General features: G+C 45.3%; 1 protein-coding gene across 2 annotated transcripts in view; it reads left to right on the top strand.

Moving 5' to 3' along the window:
- Positions 1 to 17598, top strand: part of SMYD3 (SET and MYND domain containing 3) — a 743226-nt gene that overhangs the window by 627834 nt on the left and 97794 nt on the right. For both annotated transcript variants that reach the window (XM_025385514.1, XM_025385504.1), the window contains 2 exons: positions 2806 to 2893; positions 8585 to 8759. In XM_025385514.1, the coding sequence (XP_025241299.1) occupies positions 2806 to 2893; positions 8585 to 8759 (263 nt within the window). The remainder of the gene's footprint in view (positions 1 to 2805; positions 2894 to 8584; positions 8760 to 17598) is intronic.

The raw sequence follows: 17598 nt of genomic DNA, 5'->3' as shown, positions 1-17598 counted from the left end.
ACGATGGACTTAGAGCAAGCATTCGGAGGGAGACTGTTGTTTACCTTCTTCTTCTTTTTTTTTTTTTTTTTCCTTGAGGCGGAGTCTTGCTCTGTTGTCCAGGCTGGAGTGCAGTGGCATGGTCTCGGCTCACTGCAACCTCCGCCTCCCAGGTTTGAGCAATTCTCCTGCCTCAGCCTTCCAAGTAGCTGGGATTACAGGCACGCGCCACCAGACTCAGCTAGTTTTTGTATTTTTAGTAGAGACGAGGTTTTGTCATGTTGGCCAGGCTGGTCTCAAACTCCTGACCTCAGGTGATCCTCCTGTCTCAGCCTCCCAAAGTGCTGGGATTACAGGCATGAGCCACCACACCTAGCCTGTTGTTTACTGTCTTAAGAGCATTTTATCTCCTCCATCCTCTGTGTACAGAAAGCTAGGGATGTATTTAGGATTTCCTTTAAAAAAAAAAAGGTGTACCTATGGTGTCCTTTTAAAAACCATTCTACTGTATCACACATAGGCACAGCACATACACACAGAGGCCCGCAAAGCCGAATTACACAGACAGAAGTGCTCCCCTCTCCTCATCCACACACCCACCGCCTCAGCCTGCGAAGGAGAGCCTCAGGACCTGTTTTCTGCGGCTCGTAGTGCCCTCCCGCCTTTTTTCCTGCCCCCGCGCACTTGAGTGATGTTTCTTCTTCCCAGAAACACAGGCTGACTCTGGCAGTGGCTCTCATGGGGTCGTTGTATAAGCCTCCTTCAACGGGCACGTAAGAGTCTCCGGGGAGATGTCCAGAGTATGAAAAAGTCCCTCCTTCCTCACCCTTATGTCACCCCCACGCTGGCCCTGCTTTCGTATAACCTCCTAGGATGGTTCTTGTCCCTGACACCTGTTGAAAGTCTCATGCTATTGAACACCTGGTTTCGAATAGTGTCTTATGAGAGTGCTTACCCTCTGACGAGCCACTGAAAGCAGCACGTCCCACAGGACTTTCTGCAGTGACATAGTGAACTGTTCTGTATCTCGGTTGTTCAGTGTGGTAGCCAAAGCCACATGTGGCTGTTAGCTTCTTGGAATGTGGCTGCTGCAGCTGAGGAACTGAGTTTTTTATTGTTTTAATTAATTGAAATTGAAATAGCCACACCTGGCTGGTGGCTACCTATTAGTGAAACTTTAAAGAAGCAGGACTTGCTGAGCATGCTGAAAAGACCATAGCAGCATCTGTGGTAAACAGAGTAACATTTGCCAAGAAGATAGCCTTTTGGAATCAGACAGACCTGGGTTGAAATTTTGGTTCCAAGCTGGTGATTTTCAGGAAAATCACTTAACTGAGTCTCAGTTTTGCCATCTATAAGCTGGGTAGGATCAGTGATACATTAGGGAGAAAGATGTTAGGCACCCTCTGACCTGGGGGGAAGAATATTTCACCTCTGAATTGTTGCACGCAGTAACCATCAGACGTACTTTTCGTTGGTTTTATTATTATTTTTCAGTATTCTGTAGACAATAGTCATTGCCTGACCCAGGGTAGACTTCTCCCACTCCCTGCCTGTGTTACCCCACGGGATATGATCTTCCATAAAAGAACTGTGTGAAGATAAGACAGTATCAGTAAAGCCTTCAGCATTGTGCGCACATGTGGTTTTCAGTCATTCACTCAACAAGTGCTGATTAAGCAACTACTATGTGCCAGGCACCGTGCTAGATGCCAGAGGTACACTGGCCAACGGGAAACAGAAGACCTGCTTACTAAATAGGAGGGCAGACATTTCGTACGTGGTAGCTCATAATTTTATGTTCTTCTGCATTTTTTCAGTGTTGGGGGTTTTGTGTTTAGGTGGAAGAGTCAGAATTGCTTCACACAGGTGTAGTTGTATTTTATTCTTAGTAAGGTTTTAGCTGTAGATCTCCTAACAAATCACTATTTATCCTATTCCCCTTCTGTTTTTTAAAAATATCAGCTTTATTGAGGTATAATTCACATGTGATGAAATTCACCCAGTTGAATTGTACAGTTCGTGGTTTTCAGTCTCTTTACAGTGTTGTGCAGCTAGCATGTTGTCCATTTTAGAGCATTTTTATCACCCCTGGAGAAACCTCTACCCATTAGCAGTGACTCTCCAGTTCCCTCCAGTCCTCTTAGCCCTAGGCAACCACTGATCGACTGTCTGTCTCTGGATTTGCCTCTTCTGGACATGTCATATCCATGGAGTCATACGTGTGGTCTTTGTGATTGGCTTCTCACTTAGCATAACGTAGTCAAGGTTCATCCATGTTGTAGCATGTGTCAGCACTTGATTGTGGAATCATGTTCCATTGTCTGGATATATACCATGTTAGTTGATAGACCTGTGAGTTGTTTCCATTTTTTGCCTATTATGAACAACGCTGCTATGAATATTTGTGAACAAATTTTGTTGAACATATGTGTTCATTTCTCTTGGGTAGACACCTAGGAGTAGGATTGTTAATATGGTAACTCTAATTGGTAATATGAAAACTCTACGTTGAACCCTTTGAGGAACTTCCAGAGTGTTTTCCAAAGCTACCATTTTGCGTTCTCATGAGCAGTGTGTGAGGGTATCCGTTTCTCCACGTCTTCACCAGCCTTTGCTGTTATCCTGTCTTCTTGACTATAGCCGTGGTAGTGGGTATCAAGTAATATCTCACTGTGGTTTTGCTTTATATTTCCCTGATGATAAATGATGTCAAGCATCTTTTCATGGCCTTGCAGGCCTTTTGTATATCTGGGAGAAAGGTCTATTCGAGTCCTTTGCGTATTACTAATTGGGTTATTTGTCTTCCTTTTCTGGCCTGAGCAGGATGCTGATATGCTAACTGGTGATGAGCAAGTATGGAAGGAAGTTCAAGAATCCCTGAAAAAAATTGAAGAACTGAAGGCACACTGGAGTATCCTTTCGCCTGTGGGTTGAGCTGGACTGTTGGGATTGTTTTCTTGTTTTCTTGAAGCCCTGTGGTAATGAGGCCAAAGGCAGGGTTTGACCTCTCCATGAGCCAGTGGTTTTCACTCTGTTCCATGGTCACAGGCCGCACCCCCAACCCCAGTCAGCGGTTTGAGTAATGACAAGGAAGATCATGGCAAGATCAGCATGAATAATAACTCACTACCTTTAGGTAATAATCAACACTCATGGCCCAATAGTAGTAGGAAAGTAAGTATTAGTCTCTTTATGTGTAAAAGGTGATAAATTCCTCAATTATCTTCTCCCATAACCACGTACATCTCCAGGAAAGAATAGCTCAGAATCCTTGTCATTCAGTGCCATTGACCCTCAGACCCAGAAGCTTCGTATTAAACCAGGCATGACTACAGTGGCAGCGGGGATTTGCTGCACGACACATTTTCTCGGCGTGAATAGTAATGACCACAGGTGGGCCAAAGTTCAGAGTAAGGAGAGATCAGGTAGGATGAAGGTCAATGGGGAAGGCTCCACGGATGTTTTACGGTGCAAAAGATAGCCTGAGTCGGGGCAGGATTTGGATAGGCCGAGGCTGAGAGGGAGGCCGCTCCTGGTAGAGGAGTTCACTGGAGCAAAGCTGCGATGAAGGGAGACAGCAGGCACGAAGGAAGAGATCAAGGTGGATGAAAAGACTGCAAAAGGTCATTCAGAGACTTTGGGGTAAATTACATCCCAGGCACTAAGAACGTTTCCAATTTGCTGACGATGCTATTTAAAGAGTTGTAAAGAGCTAGAGAGGGAGGTAGAGGGAGGTCTCCAGTTGTAAAGGTGAAGGACATAATTTTGAGTTGATAGCCCACTGAGCTGATTAGCAGTCTTGGCAAAGAATCTCGGACTGGTTACTAAGGAATGGAAAAGGAAGCAGTGATCATCATGATGCTGCAGGGTTTCTCCAAGAGCAAGTGAATCCAGAGACGTGGCTTTCTTTGGTAACGTTTGTATCAAGACTTCAGAAAGGGATTTGGCGAAAAGTAGTCAAGAAACTTACGTTAGATGTTAGCAAAACTGACTGAATAGCTACACTGAAAAAATGATGTTGAATGATTCAGTGTCATTCTGGAGCGTTGTTGTTCCATCTCGGTCCTCTTTAATTCATAATTCCATACCTTGAACAAAGATACTGAGAACAGGTTTATGAAATCTCCAAAGTGACGTAGATGGGGAGGATAACAGAGGGAGGATGATAGAATCTGTATCTCAAAAGAAAAAAAGACTTCAAAAGATCCCTAAATGTTTAAATGGTGTCCAAGTTTTAAAGAGATGAACTATAACAACATATATACAATTTCTATTTGGATCAAAAAGTTCAAATATGTAAATACGCATAAGAACATGTGAAAATAAATTAGGGCTTTAGTAAACAGCAAAGTTTAACAACATTTAAGAGCATAATATCATCTCACTACTGCGATCTTGGGTTGCATTAATATTGATTAGAAGATGATAGTATTGGTCCGATTATTTCTAGAATTTTCTATTCAGTTTGAGGTAGGAAGTATTAAAACAACTGGTTTTGAGGGGTGGAACTGAAATTAAGGAGGGATTTGAAGCCCTGTCTATGATGAGATAGAAGATACTGGGAAGACAGTCCACTCTGGAACAGGAGGCCCCTGTTCATGGGCTCAAAGAGCTTTTTATGTGCAGAGGAGTAGACTCGTTCTGTTTGGGCCCTGGCCATGGTATTGGGGCCCACGGATAACCCAGCCAGAGTTCAGTTTCAACCGTACAAGGTTTTACTGAAAACGGGCTGTATGCTGAGTACCTTGCCGGCCATCATTCACCTGATGGTTCAGACAGAAGTTAGAACACACAGCCCTGCATTCACTACTCTCCTGCATAGCGGGGTAGTAAAATGTCCATTAATACATATTTTGGTAAAGATCTAGACTTACAGCGGTGTCAAAGACACAATAGTCAACTCTGGGAAGTTAAAAGATTTCACAGAGGAGGTGACCAGTGAGCTGCGTCTGGGAGGATTAGTGGGAGTTCACCAGGCCAACCAAGAGAAGAGGCGTCCAACACAAGGGATGACGTGTTCAGATGCACAGAACATGCACTGCTGCTGAGAAGCTGCCGACTGTGCAGTATGAGAGGAGGGGAAGGTGGCACGGCCTTAACTGCCATGCACAGATTAGACTTCATAGGTGAGAGGGGGCCGTGCAATGATTTTTTAAGCAGTAGAGTAATATGAGCAAGTGGATACAGACTCTGTGGACTGACAGTCTGAGTCTCAATGAGTTGAGTAATTCCCAAGTGAATTTACTGTGCTTCTCTTTCTCTTTTCCCCTGATCTTCTTATGGTCATTTAAAAGTATTCAGGAAAAAAGGGTATCTGTTCTGTCCATTAAGAATCTATTCTCTTTGGGTAGGCTATCCAGCCCTGCTAGGTCTAGAGCTCAGCTCCTTACTGGAACAGAGTTACTTGTAATAAACACCACACAGATGCCAGGGACTAAATCTTTGAGCAAATACATGTCAGTAGTAACTTGGGGGAAAAGCCTCTTAGTTAAAATTATTCCATTTTTTTGCTCGCTGGGGTGCTTTGCAGGAAAGGTTTTGCCTTGTTTGCCAAGAGACAGTTGCCAGTGTTGCGAAGGAAAATTGGCACGTAGTCCCTTCCAGCTTGCTGGGGGATAAAGTAGATGCATTCCTATGAGTGGCTGCAGAACATCACATCTGGCTTTTACTTCTAAGGCCTGTCACCTCAAACCTCTTTAGAATAAGTGGGAACATACATAAATGAACAGGCAAATAATCGTGGAGGTCAAACAGCACAATGTTAAAATAAGGTACAAGTCTTGCCACAGAAATGTCTAGCATTGTGTAAGAGACAGTCATTCCTCCTGACAGTTCGTCAAATCTCCAATCCTGGAATGAAAAGCCACAGAGGTTAGCCCAGCAATCTGTTACAAAATCAGTGCATTGCCTAAGATACTGCTTCCCCCAACCTCTAGGGGATACATTCAGCAAACTTTGAACATACATGTCAGATGAATGCCAGAGCAAATCAAGGACTCACTTTTCTTCGGGAAGTGAACCTTTTTTAGGATCAGGGTCAATTCCTCCAAGACAGGACTCATCCTAAAATTGCAGTGGGTGTGACAGAAAAGGCTCTCAGCTGTGCATTGTGGTGCTTTAAATTCTCGTCGAGGAACTCATCTTTTGGAGTAAGATATTGGGCCTCTGGGAAGCCTTTGCTGGAAAGAAAATATATTTCCTGTGAAAGTTCATAAAGGTATTCGTCTCCACTGTCAGGAATGGCTTGATTGCTTTATTAGAAGTATTTGCTGGCCGGGCCCGGTGGCTCACGCCTGTAATCCCAGCACTTTGGGAGGCCGAGGTGGGCGGATCACAAGGTCAGGAGATCGAGACCATGGTGAAACCCCGTCTCTACTAAAAATACAAAAAATTAGCCGGGCGCGGTGGCAGGTGCCTGTAGTCCCAGCTACTTGGGAGGCTGAGGCAGGAGAATGGCAGGAACCCGGGAGGCGGAGCTTGCAGTGAGCCGAGATCGCGCCACTGCACTCCAGCCAGGGGGACAGAGCAAGACTCCGTCTCAAAAAAAAAAAAAAAAAAAAAGTATTTGCTATTGTTTTGGAAAACCGTGTTCTGAGAAGGGCATGGACACTCAAAGAGGAAGGTTTTGCTGGACAGAGAGGGAAGCATACACAGTGGGTTGGCTGTTCAGGGCTGGGCATGCTCTGTTAGGACCTCCATGAAGAGGGTTTTGAATTAGGGGCCAGGGATGGCACAGAAAGCATGGATTGTAAAGAGACCAGGTCATGTGGGAGTGGGAGGGGTGTGAGGGCATGAAGGGAAGTTCAGTCAAAGTCCACTGAACCACTTTCTTTAAGCCCAGTCAGGCTCGGAGGTCACGTCACAGAGGGAAGGTGGAAGGCACTAATGCTTGTGTCGTGTGTGCCTTTTGCATGCCACGACATGTTCCCCACTGTGTCTCTGACACCCAGCACTCCACCTGGCTCATGAGAGGACACATGACGAATTGTGTCATTTTACATACAGTATATTACTCATTCTTACATTGACATTAGTCATTTTTATTTCTGGTGTACCATTAAGCACTTAGACTTCCTCAGAACCTCAAGTCTGATAAATGACGGGACTAGATTAGATCTGAATCTAGCTTTACTACAGTCGAAGGCTAGGCTGCCATTTCCGATCTTCAAAACCTTTTCTCCCACTGGAATGACAACATACGAAGCAGATGAATTTGGAGCTCCACTGGGTGAAGGTGGGACAGGAGTGAGAGAAGGGCAAGTCCCAGCCCAGGACCCTCCTTGGTCTCCGACTCGCCTAACAGTGCACAGTGAAGAAACCATGAGGTCCCAGGGTCCTGCACTCTCGCCTTCGCTCTGTTTCCCAGAGAATTCACCGGGGAGGGATTCAAAGCGTGCTCCACAAACCATGTCCTCAGTCCTCTGACTGCCCCTCTAAGACAGGGAATATCAGTTCTAAAAAGCGAAGTCACTCCAAGGCTACATGAGATGGTTATTGACTCATAGTTAGTCAGAAAGTCAGTGTTACTGAGAAGTGGATATTGAGTCTTCTCCCCATCCTTTTTAAAGCATCGTTTCCCTTGCCAGCAATTTATGTGATAAGCCACGTTCCTAATATTGTCTCTTATTTTGGGGGTTTAAAATAACACAGATTTTAATTATTTGGTTAAGTATAGGCTTGGGTCACTTTTGCTTTATAATCGAAAAAGATGAGATCCCGTGGAAATCTATTTCTTCACATTGCTCCACCTCGTGTGTGCCTGTGGGTTGTGTGTGTATTTGGGTTCATGTATGCCCAGAACTCAGATAACACAGAAAAAAACATGAGCTCTTCCTTTTGAAAAAGGAATCTCTCTAAAGCATCTTTAATTTCAAGTCAGTTTTTAAACAGAAGCTAACAGAGTAAATAATTTAAAACTGAATTAACTTAATCTTTAGTCCAATTTAATAAAGGACTGCATTTATTTATGACTAGATTTAAAGAGAACACATCTAGGAGTGTGAAGAAAGAACAGGTCTTTAGAAGTTTTTGTTTGTTTGTTTTCGGGTTTTTTTGTTTGTTTGTTTTTGAGACAGAGTCTTGCTCTGTCGCCTAGACTGGAGTGCAGTGGCGTGATCTCGGCTCACTGCAAGCTTCGCCCCCCGGGTCTCCGCCATTCTCCTGCCTCAGCCTCTGGAGTAGCTGGGACTACAGGTGCCGCCACCACGCCCGGCTAATTTTTTGTATTTTTAGTAGAGACGGGGTTTCACCGTGTTAGCCAGGATGGTCTCAATCTCCTGACCTCGTGATCCTCCTGCCTCAACCTCCCAAAATGCTGGGATTGCAGGCGTGAGCCACCGCGTCTGGCCTGAAAGTTTTAAAACTCCAAAGCGCAGGCCTGGTTACACGCTCGTCTGTTGATGTAAACAGAATTTACTTCACTGAGATGCCACTTGTGTGTTTTTGTTTCTCAAGTGTGTTTTCAGGCGGCTCCTCTGTGAAAAGTAACGGGTGCTTCCCTCCCTCCTGCGCTTGGGAGCTCTTCAGCCTTTTAGAGAATCTAATTTCACTTTGGTTTTTTTCTCGATGAAGACAATGAATCCTTAACTAAGGTTAATAACAGAGTGGGAGCAGGTTCTGGCCATGTGCCAGGCGATCATCAGCAGCAATTCTGAGCGGCTTCCCGATATCAACATCTACCAGCTGAAGGTGCTCGACTGCGCCATGGATGCCTGCATCAACCTCGGCCTGTTGGAGGAAGCCTTGTTCTATGGTACTCGGACCATGGAGCCATACAGGCGAGTCCCAGGGAGAGGGTAACACAAGGGCTGGGATGTCTTCACGTTGGGCAAAGATCGATGTTGTGAAGTCATTCCGATTACTGCTTTGCATGGAGGATTTCCAGCTGCTTCTCAACCATTGCGTAAAACCAAGTCTTATTTTATTCATTCCCCCTTGTTCATTCACTTATGCATTCATTCATCATTTGTAAAGTTCCTTCTGCCTGTCAGGCACCGTGGGTGTACAGAAACTAATTAGATGCTGTCTCAATCTGGAGCAGATGATTACAATATGATGTGGCGCTTGCAATGACAAAGGCAGGCTCAGGGTGCTGGGGGAGCTGGAGAGGAACGCGGGCTCAGACCTAGCTTGAGAGGCTGTGTCATTGGCCTCTGCTGGTCCAGGTGAGGATGGCCATACGGGGCCCTTGGTCTGGCTGGCAGTAAATCCTGGTCCCTTCTCTTTCTCAGGATTTATGCTTTCAGTTGAATCATTTGTCTTCATAATTACCTTGTGAGCCAGGGAGGACAGCAGGGAGATGGCCCTGCCTCAGCTTATCCTTGAATCAGGTGAAGGAACGATTGGTGATTTTGCTTCTTGACTGATCTCAGCTCCTTGAGACCAGAAGGTGTTTTGCCCTGAGATGTTTTTATCTCAGAGAAGCTTTGAGGAGGGTAGTGTTGAACTGCTGAGAGTTAGGTGCTGGTGGATGTTGCACCCTGATTTGCAGTGGGCTGAGAACATAATTCTAGAAGGTGAGACTGAGAGCAGCCCAAGGGGAAGGGCACAGAGACAGCGGACCATAATCTGAGGTTGGAATGGCTCAGTCTCTAGCACAGAGCAAGGTTGCTGATGGGAAGGTACCTTGAAAGCACCTGTGACCGGGAGCGATGGCAGAGGAAGATGGTCCCTGGAGAACAGGGGGTCCATCCTGGGCAAATCTTTAATTTCCCAGCTTTGCACACTGGGCAAATACTGTGTCAGTGCAAAGGGGTGAAGCAGAGGCAGAATCCAGGACCAGACCTATGCAACATAGGACAACGGGCAGGGAGAGGCTGTAAGTGAAGAGGGGCAGGTGGAAAAGTCAGAGCCTGGGGTACTTCCTGTTCCCACTAGAGGAAGACTCTCAGGAGACATCTGGGAGAGGAAGTTCCCAGAGTCAACATAAGAACAGAAGTGAGTCCAGGTCTAGGATATTTGTTCGGACTCATGGTAGGAAGCCAGAAATGAGGTGCTTGGTCCAGAAGCCAGGCATGAGCCAGGAGCTTGGTGCAGAGCCCGAAGACGGCAGAGGCTCCACCAGCCAGGTGGATGGCAGAGGTCCCTGGCCAGCCAGTGGCACCAGCCTGACCCTGAGCATGTTTTCTGGACTTCTGTAGGTGGTTTCCTCCACTGCCTGTGGGTGAACGGCTCTGGAATCCAGACTGTGAGTCAGCTTTAATCAAACGTATAAGGGATTGGCTTGAGGGCTGAGACTGTAGACTTTCCCATGAGCAGTGAAATGCCTGCTGAGTGTGATCAATCTTGTGGGTTCTCAGAAAATACGGATTGCATTCAAAGAGATAAGGCTTCATCTCTGAGCCTTAGTGTTGCAAAAAGAGGCAGGTCAGATGGTTGGCGTTACCTCTCTGAACTCCACAGCTTGCTATGAGAAAGCCAAACCACAGCCTCTGGGTGAGCGGATCGACTCCATCCAAAAGACGCAGACTGAAAAACACCCTTTCTTCTCCAGGCCCCCATCAGCAGCCGCTGGCTCTCTGCTAGCGCTGCGCTGACTCTTCTGCCTTATCTTCGCTTTCCTTTTGACACCCAGACTGCCCTGCCCAGGCCACTCTGAAGCACAGAAACTTTAAATGGGTCCACCACATCCATAAAGAAGACCACACACCTACAAGGTGTCTGTTCTGCATGTATTTTGCAACCTTCTCTTCCCCCATCCACCAGGGCCTCTTTGAGGCACTAACTTACCCCTTAAGTAACTGGCAGTTTGACTGACTTTAAAGTTAAACAAAGAGGCCTTTCTTGTAAGCGAGGCCAAGGCTTCGCCACCAGAATACAGTCCATTATGTTTGGAAAACGTTTGGTTATATTTACGTGGTGTTTGGCAGGTCACAGTCTCTCTGTCAATGTGTGCTCTATTCTTACACTGGGCGACAAATTTCCAAGCCTCCCTCGGCTTCTCTTGCCTGGAGGGTGTTGAGGAGCTGCTTTTTGGTGGGATTTCAAGAAATCCAATCTGCATTGATCCACTTCACATGAGTGAGGTACGAATCATTTGCTTTTGAAGCTGTAGTTGAGGAAAAGGCTATAAATAAACCCGAACCAACGAAGTTAAGAGAAATGGGCAGGGTAGATGTTGTCATACTTTGCCTTTTTCCCCTTTAGCTCAGGCAGAGGTAAAAATAAGGAATGTATGCAAATAGGTCAGGTACCCTGGAACGCCGTTAGCAATTTTAGAACAAAGGCAGGAATGAAGAAGTTGGCTGTGGTTTTCACCTCTCACATGTGCACGAGGGAATTCACACTGGGTGCTCTCAGCCTCCGCATCCCGCTCCCTGCAGATGCTGGAGGTGGGCCTTTTGCTGACCTTTAGCCAAGGTCACAGACGGTTAGCTAGGCATGAGTTACCAAGGGATGATTGCACTGCCATCTGCTGTAACAGTTTTACAATGTTAATATATTGTTTGCAACAACTAGATGAAGGTCAAGTCTTTCTTGATGATTTTGTCACTCTTGACCTTCGCTAAATTTTAATTGCTGACCTTCGAGGAGAAAGTGCTGCTATTCCATTTTTATCCAGATTATGGCCTTCAGCTCCCTTCTTGCTACTCTGTCATTTATTTTTACTCAATAGATTTTACTCAGTTTTTATGATGCGGCTCAACAGTAGGTCCTTCATGTTTCATAAAACAAGATAGAAATCACATACAACAAAATGTATAATATTTAGTATTAGCCCATAGCATGTCTTCTGATAGTATCGGCATATATATGTGACTGTATATGCAAAATTGTCTGTCCCTTAGCATTGCAAACATTAAATAGAACGAAAATAATTTTAAAATACTTGATAAATTTTATTGAAAAGTTTAACTTAGTCTAATGTTAATTAGCCAATTCAGAACTTGGTATGCATTTTCCTGTTAAAGATGGTGACAGATTATGGTGAGTTCCCCAGACTAAGCCAGGAAAGTCTACTCAGCCTTTGGTAGCACCAGTGTATGGGCTATAAATCCGCCCCCGCCCAGCCACCAAAAAAGGAGAGAAAAATACAAAATTGAACGCATTGTTTTAAAATGTTGTCAAATACGAATTCAATTTGACTTTTCTTTGGGAACTGGAGAGTGATAAGGAGATACAGAGGGTTTTTCCGGCTTTGAAGAGGACTCTCAGGACGTTCACACATGTTGTGTTCATTTCTTTTGCGAGATTAGCATATGCCTGTAGGGAAGGACCATTTAAGAGGACAGAAAGGTAAAAATCAGCCTCATCTTCAAACTGTTGGCCCACTCCTTAAAGACAGGCATGGCTAAAAGATTCTTTCTGGAAATGTTCTGTGTGAGAGTGGCCAGTGTGAATATATTCCAGAGCCACATAGACCTCAGTCTTAGCGTGGTGTCAGAGGATTGAAAATCAACAGTAATCCTAACCTTCGCCAGGGTCTCTCAGAAAACATGAACAGTGGCTCCATCATAATACACAGAATGTTTTCTTAAAGCTCCCGCTCCCCCCACCCCATTCCTTTTCTTCTGCTTTCCAACTTATTCTTGACTCTCTTCCCTTCAGAACTGTTCACGTGGGCTCTTCCACTTTCTCCTGCACTTCTGCCTTTTTCTTGCTTGTCTTGCTTGGGGAAAGACTCATCTCCAATAGGTTTTTAAAATATGCCTGTTAAGGTGGCATATGGAGGAGTGCAGATTAGAAAGAGAAAAGGGAAGGGAAGCCAAGCCAAAGGTCCTCCTTAGTGTGGGGGGAAAACGAAGGAAGGAAAAAAAAGAAAAGGATAACTCCCTAGCCCATGTTCTGTCACTTTTTTCACTTTACAAGAGAGTATAGACATTTGTCTAGATCAGTTCTAGATCAGCTCCAGAAATAAGTATCTGAACTTCATCCAACACTCTTTCCACGTATGTTGTTTGCCATTTATTGTCTCTGATGAGATTTATAGAATTGTTTCACCCAATAAATGAATGTTTTCTTCTCTGCTTTTCTTCTCTCCTCCCTAGATCAGCTCCACCTTATTCTTTTTAACAGATACATAGTATTTCATCTCATGGATATACCATAATGTTTAGATCAGTCTCTCTTGTTTCCATTTATGTGTACCATGTCAAACAATGCCATGATTAATTGAATCCATAGGGTAAATCCATAGGAGAAATTCCTAAATGGTAACTTGCTACATCAAATTTAGGTCCCCCTGAACTTAAAATAAAAGTTATATTTATTTTAAATTTGGATAACCATTTCCAAATTGTACCTCCCCCACCACACACATCAAAATGTCACTCTTTCCTCAAGAAAATATGAGAAGAGATGACACTGATTTCCAGTGTATCTGTTCTAAAGCCATTTTAAAACCTATTAGGGCCTTCATCTATTCCTTCATCAAAGCCCACATTATAGGGTGAGATTTGTTGATATTAATTTTGTTGTCCATAAATTGTATTTTTGTGCTGGTGGGAATGACATTTTTGTGATGTACCTGGGGAAAAAGGCAAAAGAACAAGAATGATGAAGGAAGAGACTTAAGTTGTGATTGGAGAAAGAGGCAAGTGGGGGGTGGGCTATGAAATCTCCAAGGAGAAGAAAGCTGATAAGAGTGGGATTTCAGCTCAGATAGTTTTCTGTGCTGTGTTGTCAGAAAAAATGGGGGCAGGTGGAGACAGTGGAAGTACAATGCAGCCGGTAGTTTGTGTACCTGCCATGGTTACAAATCAGGGGTTTGCAACTGAGAAATTGCCAGTTAATTACATAGCAGCCCCATCAGTTTTTAATTTTGCGGGGGATTTTTTTTTTCTTTTTTTGAGAAGCTTTGCAAGATAGGTTGATAAACTGTAAGATTTCCTCTTAACAGTACCTTCTACTGCTGTTTTCAAGCAGGCTTTTCTGAAGAACCCAGTTGTTCTTTCAAGGGTTTTTGTCAATGTGACATTCTGGTACAGAAGCCTGCAGAGCTTACTGGGTACATGTTACAGGGGGAGGACCTGAGCGCGCCTTCGGTGCAGTCATGTGCCCAGCCCTTGCTTGGGCCTGCCCTTCGCGATCCCTCATCCCAGGTGCGTGTCACCGTGGGAGGACCTGAGCGAGCGTGTGCGTGTCACCGTGGGAGGACCTGAGCGCGCGTTCGGTGCAGTCACGTGCCCAGCCCTTGCTTGGGCCTGCCCCTCCGGATCCCGTATCTCTCCGTGTTGCTCAGATGTTGTTACCTTGCTCTCTGAGGACGCTTGTGTCATTGTCTCTGACAACAAAGCTCGTTCCTAGAGCGGGAACAGGCAGGGTCCTTGGCTGTTGTATCTAGTTTAGAAGTTTCCTAAACCATGCTCATGGAGTAGGACCTAGAGAACAAATCAGAGCCGGTTCTCTCCCCGGAAGAGGAAATAAGTATCTGAACTTCATCCAACACTCTTTCCACGGATGTTGTTTGCCTTCATTGTCTCTGATGAGATTTATAGAATTACTTCACCCGATAAATGAATAAATGTTTTCTTCTTTGCTTATTAATGTAAACAGTGATCTTTTAGCCACTTAATCGTGTTTTCCATGCTTTAGTTTTCAATTAAAGTACCTTTAGTGGAAGACCCTCTATGCACGATTTTGAGCTCTGTATGTGTGTGTGTTCATGTGTGAAATACTGAATTATCCAGCATGCCTAATCAGGGCCTCTTTCCGTTTGCTGTCCATTCTGTAAGGTTGATTTCTTACTGTGATCACCTGCACAGTGATGGGGGAAGGAGCCGTCAAGACCCAAGCATTTTTTAAAACTTTTAAATATAAGCCTTTTAAATTTAATTCTGAAAGACTTTCTTAATTCAGAATCTAGACATAAAATAATACAATGAGAAAGGAGGTGAAGGAGGGGGAAATAGAGAAAGAGGGAAAATGAAGAAGGAAAAAAGATATGACAATGACTAGTAGATATTTATTATACCACTGACATGCGCTTAGGCCTCATTACTTGTGTTTTACTTTTATGGATAACCCAGGGCTAACAGGAGGTTTTAGGTAGGAGGATAACGGAAAACATTATGACCAGTTTCTCTGGCTCTTCTTTTCTTGGAACAAGAGAAATGAGACCATCTCTGCTTCAACCATCTACTCCTGTAAAGTACCTTGACTTCCTTTAACCCTAACCACCTTGCTTGAGATACCATCTGTACATTTGGGTAAAGACCGTCATTGCCCAGCTTTGTGGAGTGGTTCCAGCCCTGAGGCTCCTGGTTGTGTGAGAATGGCCCAGCCTTGTACTCTTACTTCTGGAAGAAAAATCTAGGACAGTCTGCACGAAACTGGCATCAGCTCTGGCCCTTCAACACCTCTGAAAAGAGGAGGCAGGATGCCTTGGGCCTTCTCCTACTCCTGAATGTAGCAGCTCTTCTGACCCTCGCTGTTACCTCAGGCATTGGAACAAGTGTTCCATGTGCTGACAGAGCTTTGGATGACAGCAGACAGGCTTAAGTGATCTGGCAGCTTCACATAGCACGCCTTCGTCTAGCTTGCCTATTTCCCATCTGTCTTAAGGATGAAACAAAATGATTGGGTGCTGCTGATGTATGTGGAGCCCCTATTGGGGAAGGGGAGGTGGCCCGTTCGTTGCTTCCAGCATGCTGCTGTGCATGGCAGAGCATGCACACAGCCTGTGCTTTCCGTCACCTCCTGGCCATACATCTCTGTACTGTTTGTCACTCTGGCTACTAGAGGCCACTACTCAACCATCTTTCAGAGGACCCCATCTTCTGTTTCACTCTGGATGGCATTGCCAGAATCCACTCCTGAGCTTTATTCTGGTAACTCCCTGTAGCAAGCGTGCTGGATGTAGTCCACATCCACTTTCAGACAAGAGAGTTGAGAAGCTGCTTGTTCCTTCCCCTGTCCCCGTTATGAGCTCCAGTGTGCAGCCGTCGTCCTGCCCCAGGTCTGTGTGTGTCTTTCCACATCAATGCTAGCAGGTGTGGGGCTTTGGGAAATCAGATATCTGTAGGAACCTCAATCTTATTTGTGTGCAAGAAGTCGAATATGACCTTTAGATATGCCTTGTCCAGTAGGAGACAGAGCAAGAGATATCATTTGGACTACAGAAGCCTGTCCATCTTCTCTACCTGATTCTCAGCTTACCGCATGGCCTCCTGGATGCATAGATCATGGTTGATTTGAATGGGCACATTTCACGTTCCTGGGTCAGGCACTTACTCATTTTTTTCAACAAAAATATTTATAGAGACCTACTTATGTCTATGCACTGTGGCAAACAAAACAGGCAATACAAAGTCCGCGTTTGGTGGAGCTTATGGAGAGCCTTCAACAGCCAGCTGAGGCGCACCTGTGAGCAGCCCCATAAAACCAGGCCTTTGAGAACCTGAGGAGGAATTGCTGGACCAGCTCAGGCCTGGCCAGTGACAGACAAGGTTTGTAGAGTGCTGGAATAGGAGGCCCTTCAGTGGATCAAGTACTTATCTCTCTTGGGGGTCCCTGATTGATTTTTAGGATTTCATTCATCATTCTACTACTTTAAAGCCTCATATACAGAAGTTGGTTCCTCTGATAGCCCGAAGCCCTCCCTAATGCATTCTTGGAGCTGTAACCCCCGTTTAGCTCCACATTGTCATCCTCTGAGCTGGAAGGGTACCCAGAAGCCAGGGCCAGCATGCTCAGGCTTTGGAGTGACTGGGGTAAAGCTGGAGGCTGTGCTCATGACCAGCTTGGTGGGTGCTAGTTGGCCACCCGAGGAAGCCTTCTCCCAGAAGCCAGCAGTCCAGGGGACACTGACGGGGGAATATCATCATTTGGTTTATGCCACTATTTTAGGATAGCCTCATTTCCTTTTTATTTTATTTTTTTGAGACACAGGGTCTTGCTCTGTTGTCCAGGCTGGAGTGTAGTGGTGCAAACACTGCTTACTGCAGTGTTGACCTCCTGGGCTCAAGCGTTCCTCCCACCCCAGCCTCTCGAGTAGATGAGGGGGGAACCACAGGCACACACCCTGACACCAAGCTAATTTAATTTTTTTTTTTTTTTTTTTTTTGTAGAGGCAGGATCTTGTGACATTGCCCAGGCTAGTCTTGAACTCCTGGGCCCAAGTGATCCTCCCACCTTGGCCTCCCAAAGTGCTGGGATTACAGGTGTGAGCCACTGAACCCAGCCTGGGATAGCTTTAGAATCAAACTTCAACTCTCACCTACCTTTATTGTAAAATAATGTGTAAGATAGAGATTCTGCCCTGAGAGATGATCCGCCTAAAACACTCTCGGGTTCTTTATACCCAGGTACGTTGACCAAGTGATTAAATATCAACAAAAATTGTGCAGTGGCATTTCTGAGAGCCCCAGGACTGTCTGGGGTGGTGCCAAGAAGGCCTGTAATATGAAGTTAGGTGGCTTTACATCTGGCCAGGGTGACCTGTGACAGCATGATTCCACTCGCATTTCTCATCTCTGCCTCTCCTTTGCCTCCCATCCTTACCTGGGACAAGGATATCAGTTCCTTTTTTCCCCCCCAAACCCCAAGTTATACATAATTCCCACCCATTTTTACACTCTTCCCTGGCTCTTGAGCCCTCAGGCTATGCCAGGACCCAGGAAACCCATACCTTTTCTCTGTCGTCATCAAGACAGCGAATAGGCCGGGCACAGTGGCTCA

This window comes from Theropithecus gelada, chromosome 1, assembly GCF_003255815.1.
Source record: "Theropithecus gelada isolate Dixy chromosome 1, Tgel_1.0, whole genome shotgun sequence".
Taxonomy (NCBI): Eukaryota; Metazoa; Chordata; class Mammalia; order Primates; family Cercopithecidae; genus Theropithecus; species Theropithecus gelada.
The sequence above is the reverse complement of the archived record's forward strand: the minus strand, read 5'-3'. Positions and strand labels throughout refer to the sequence as shown.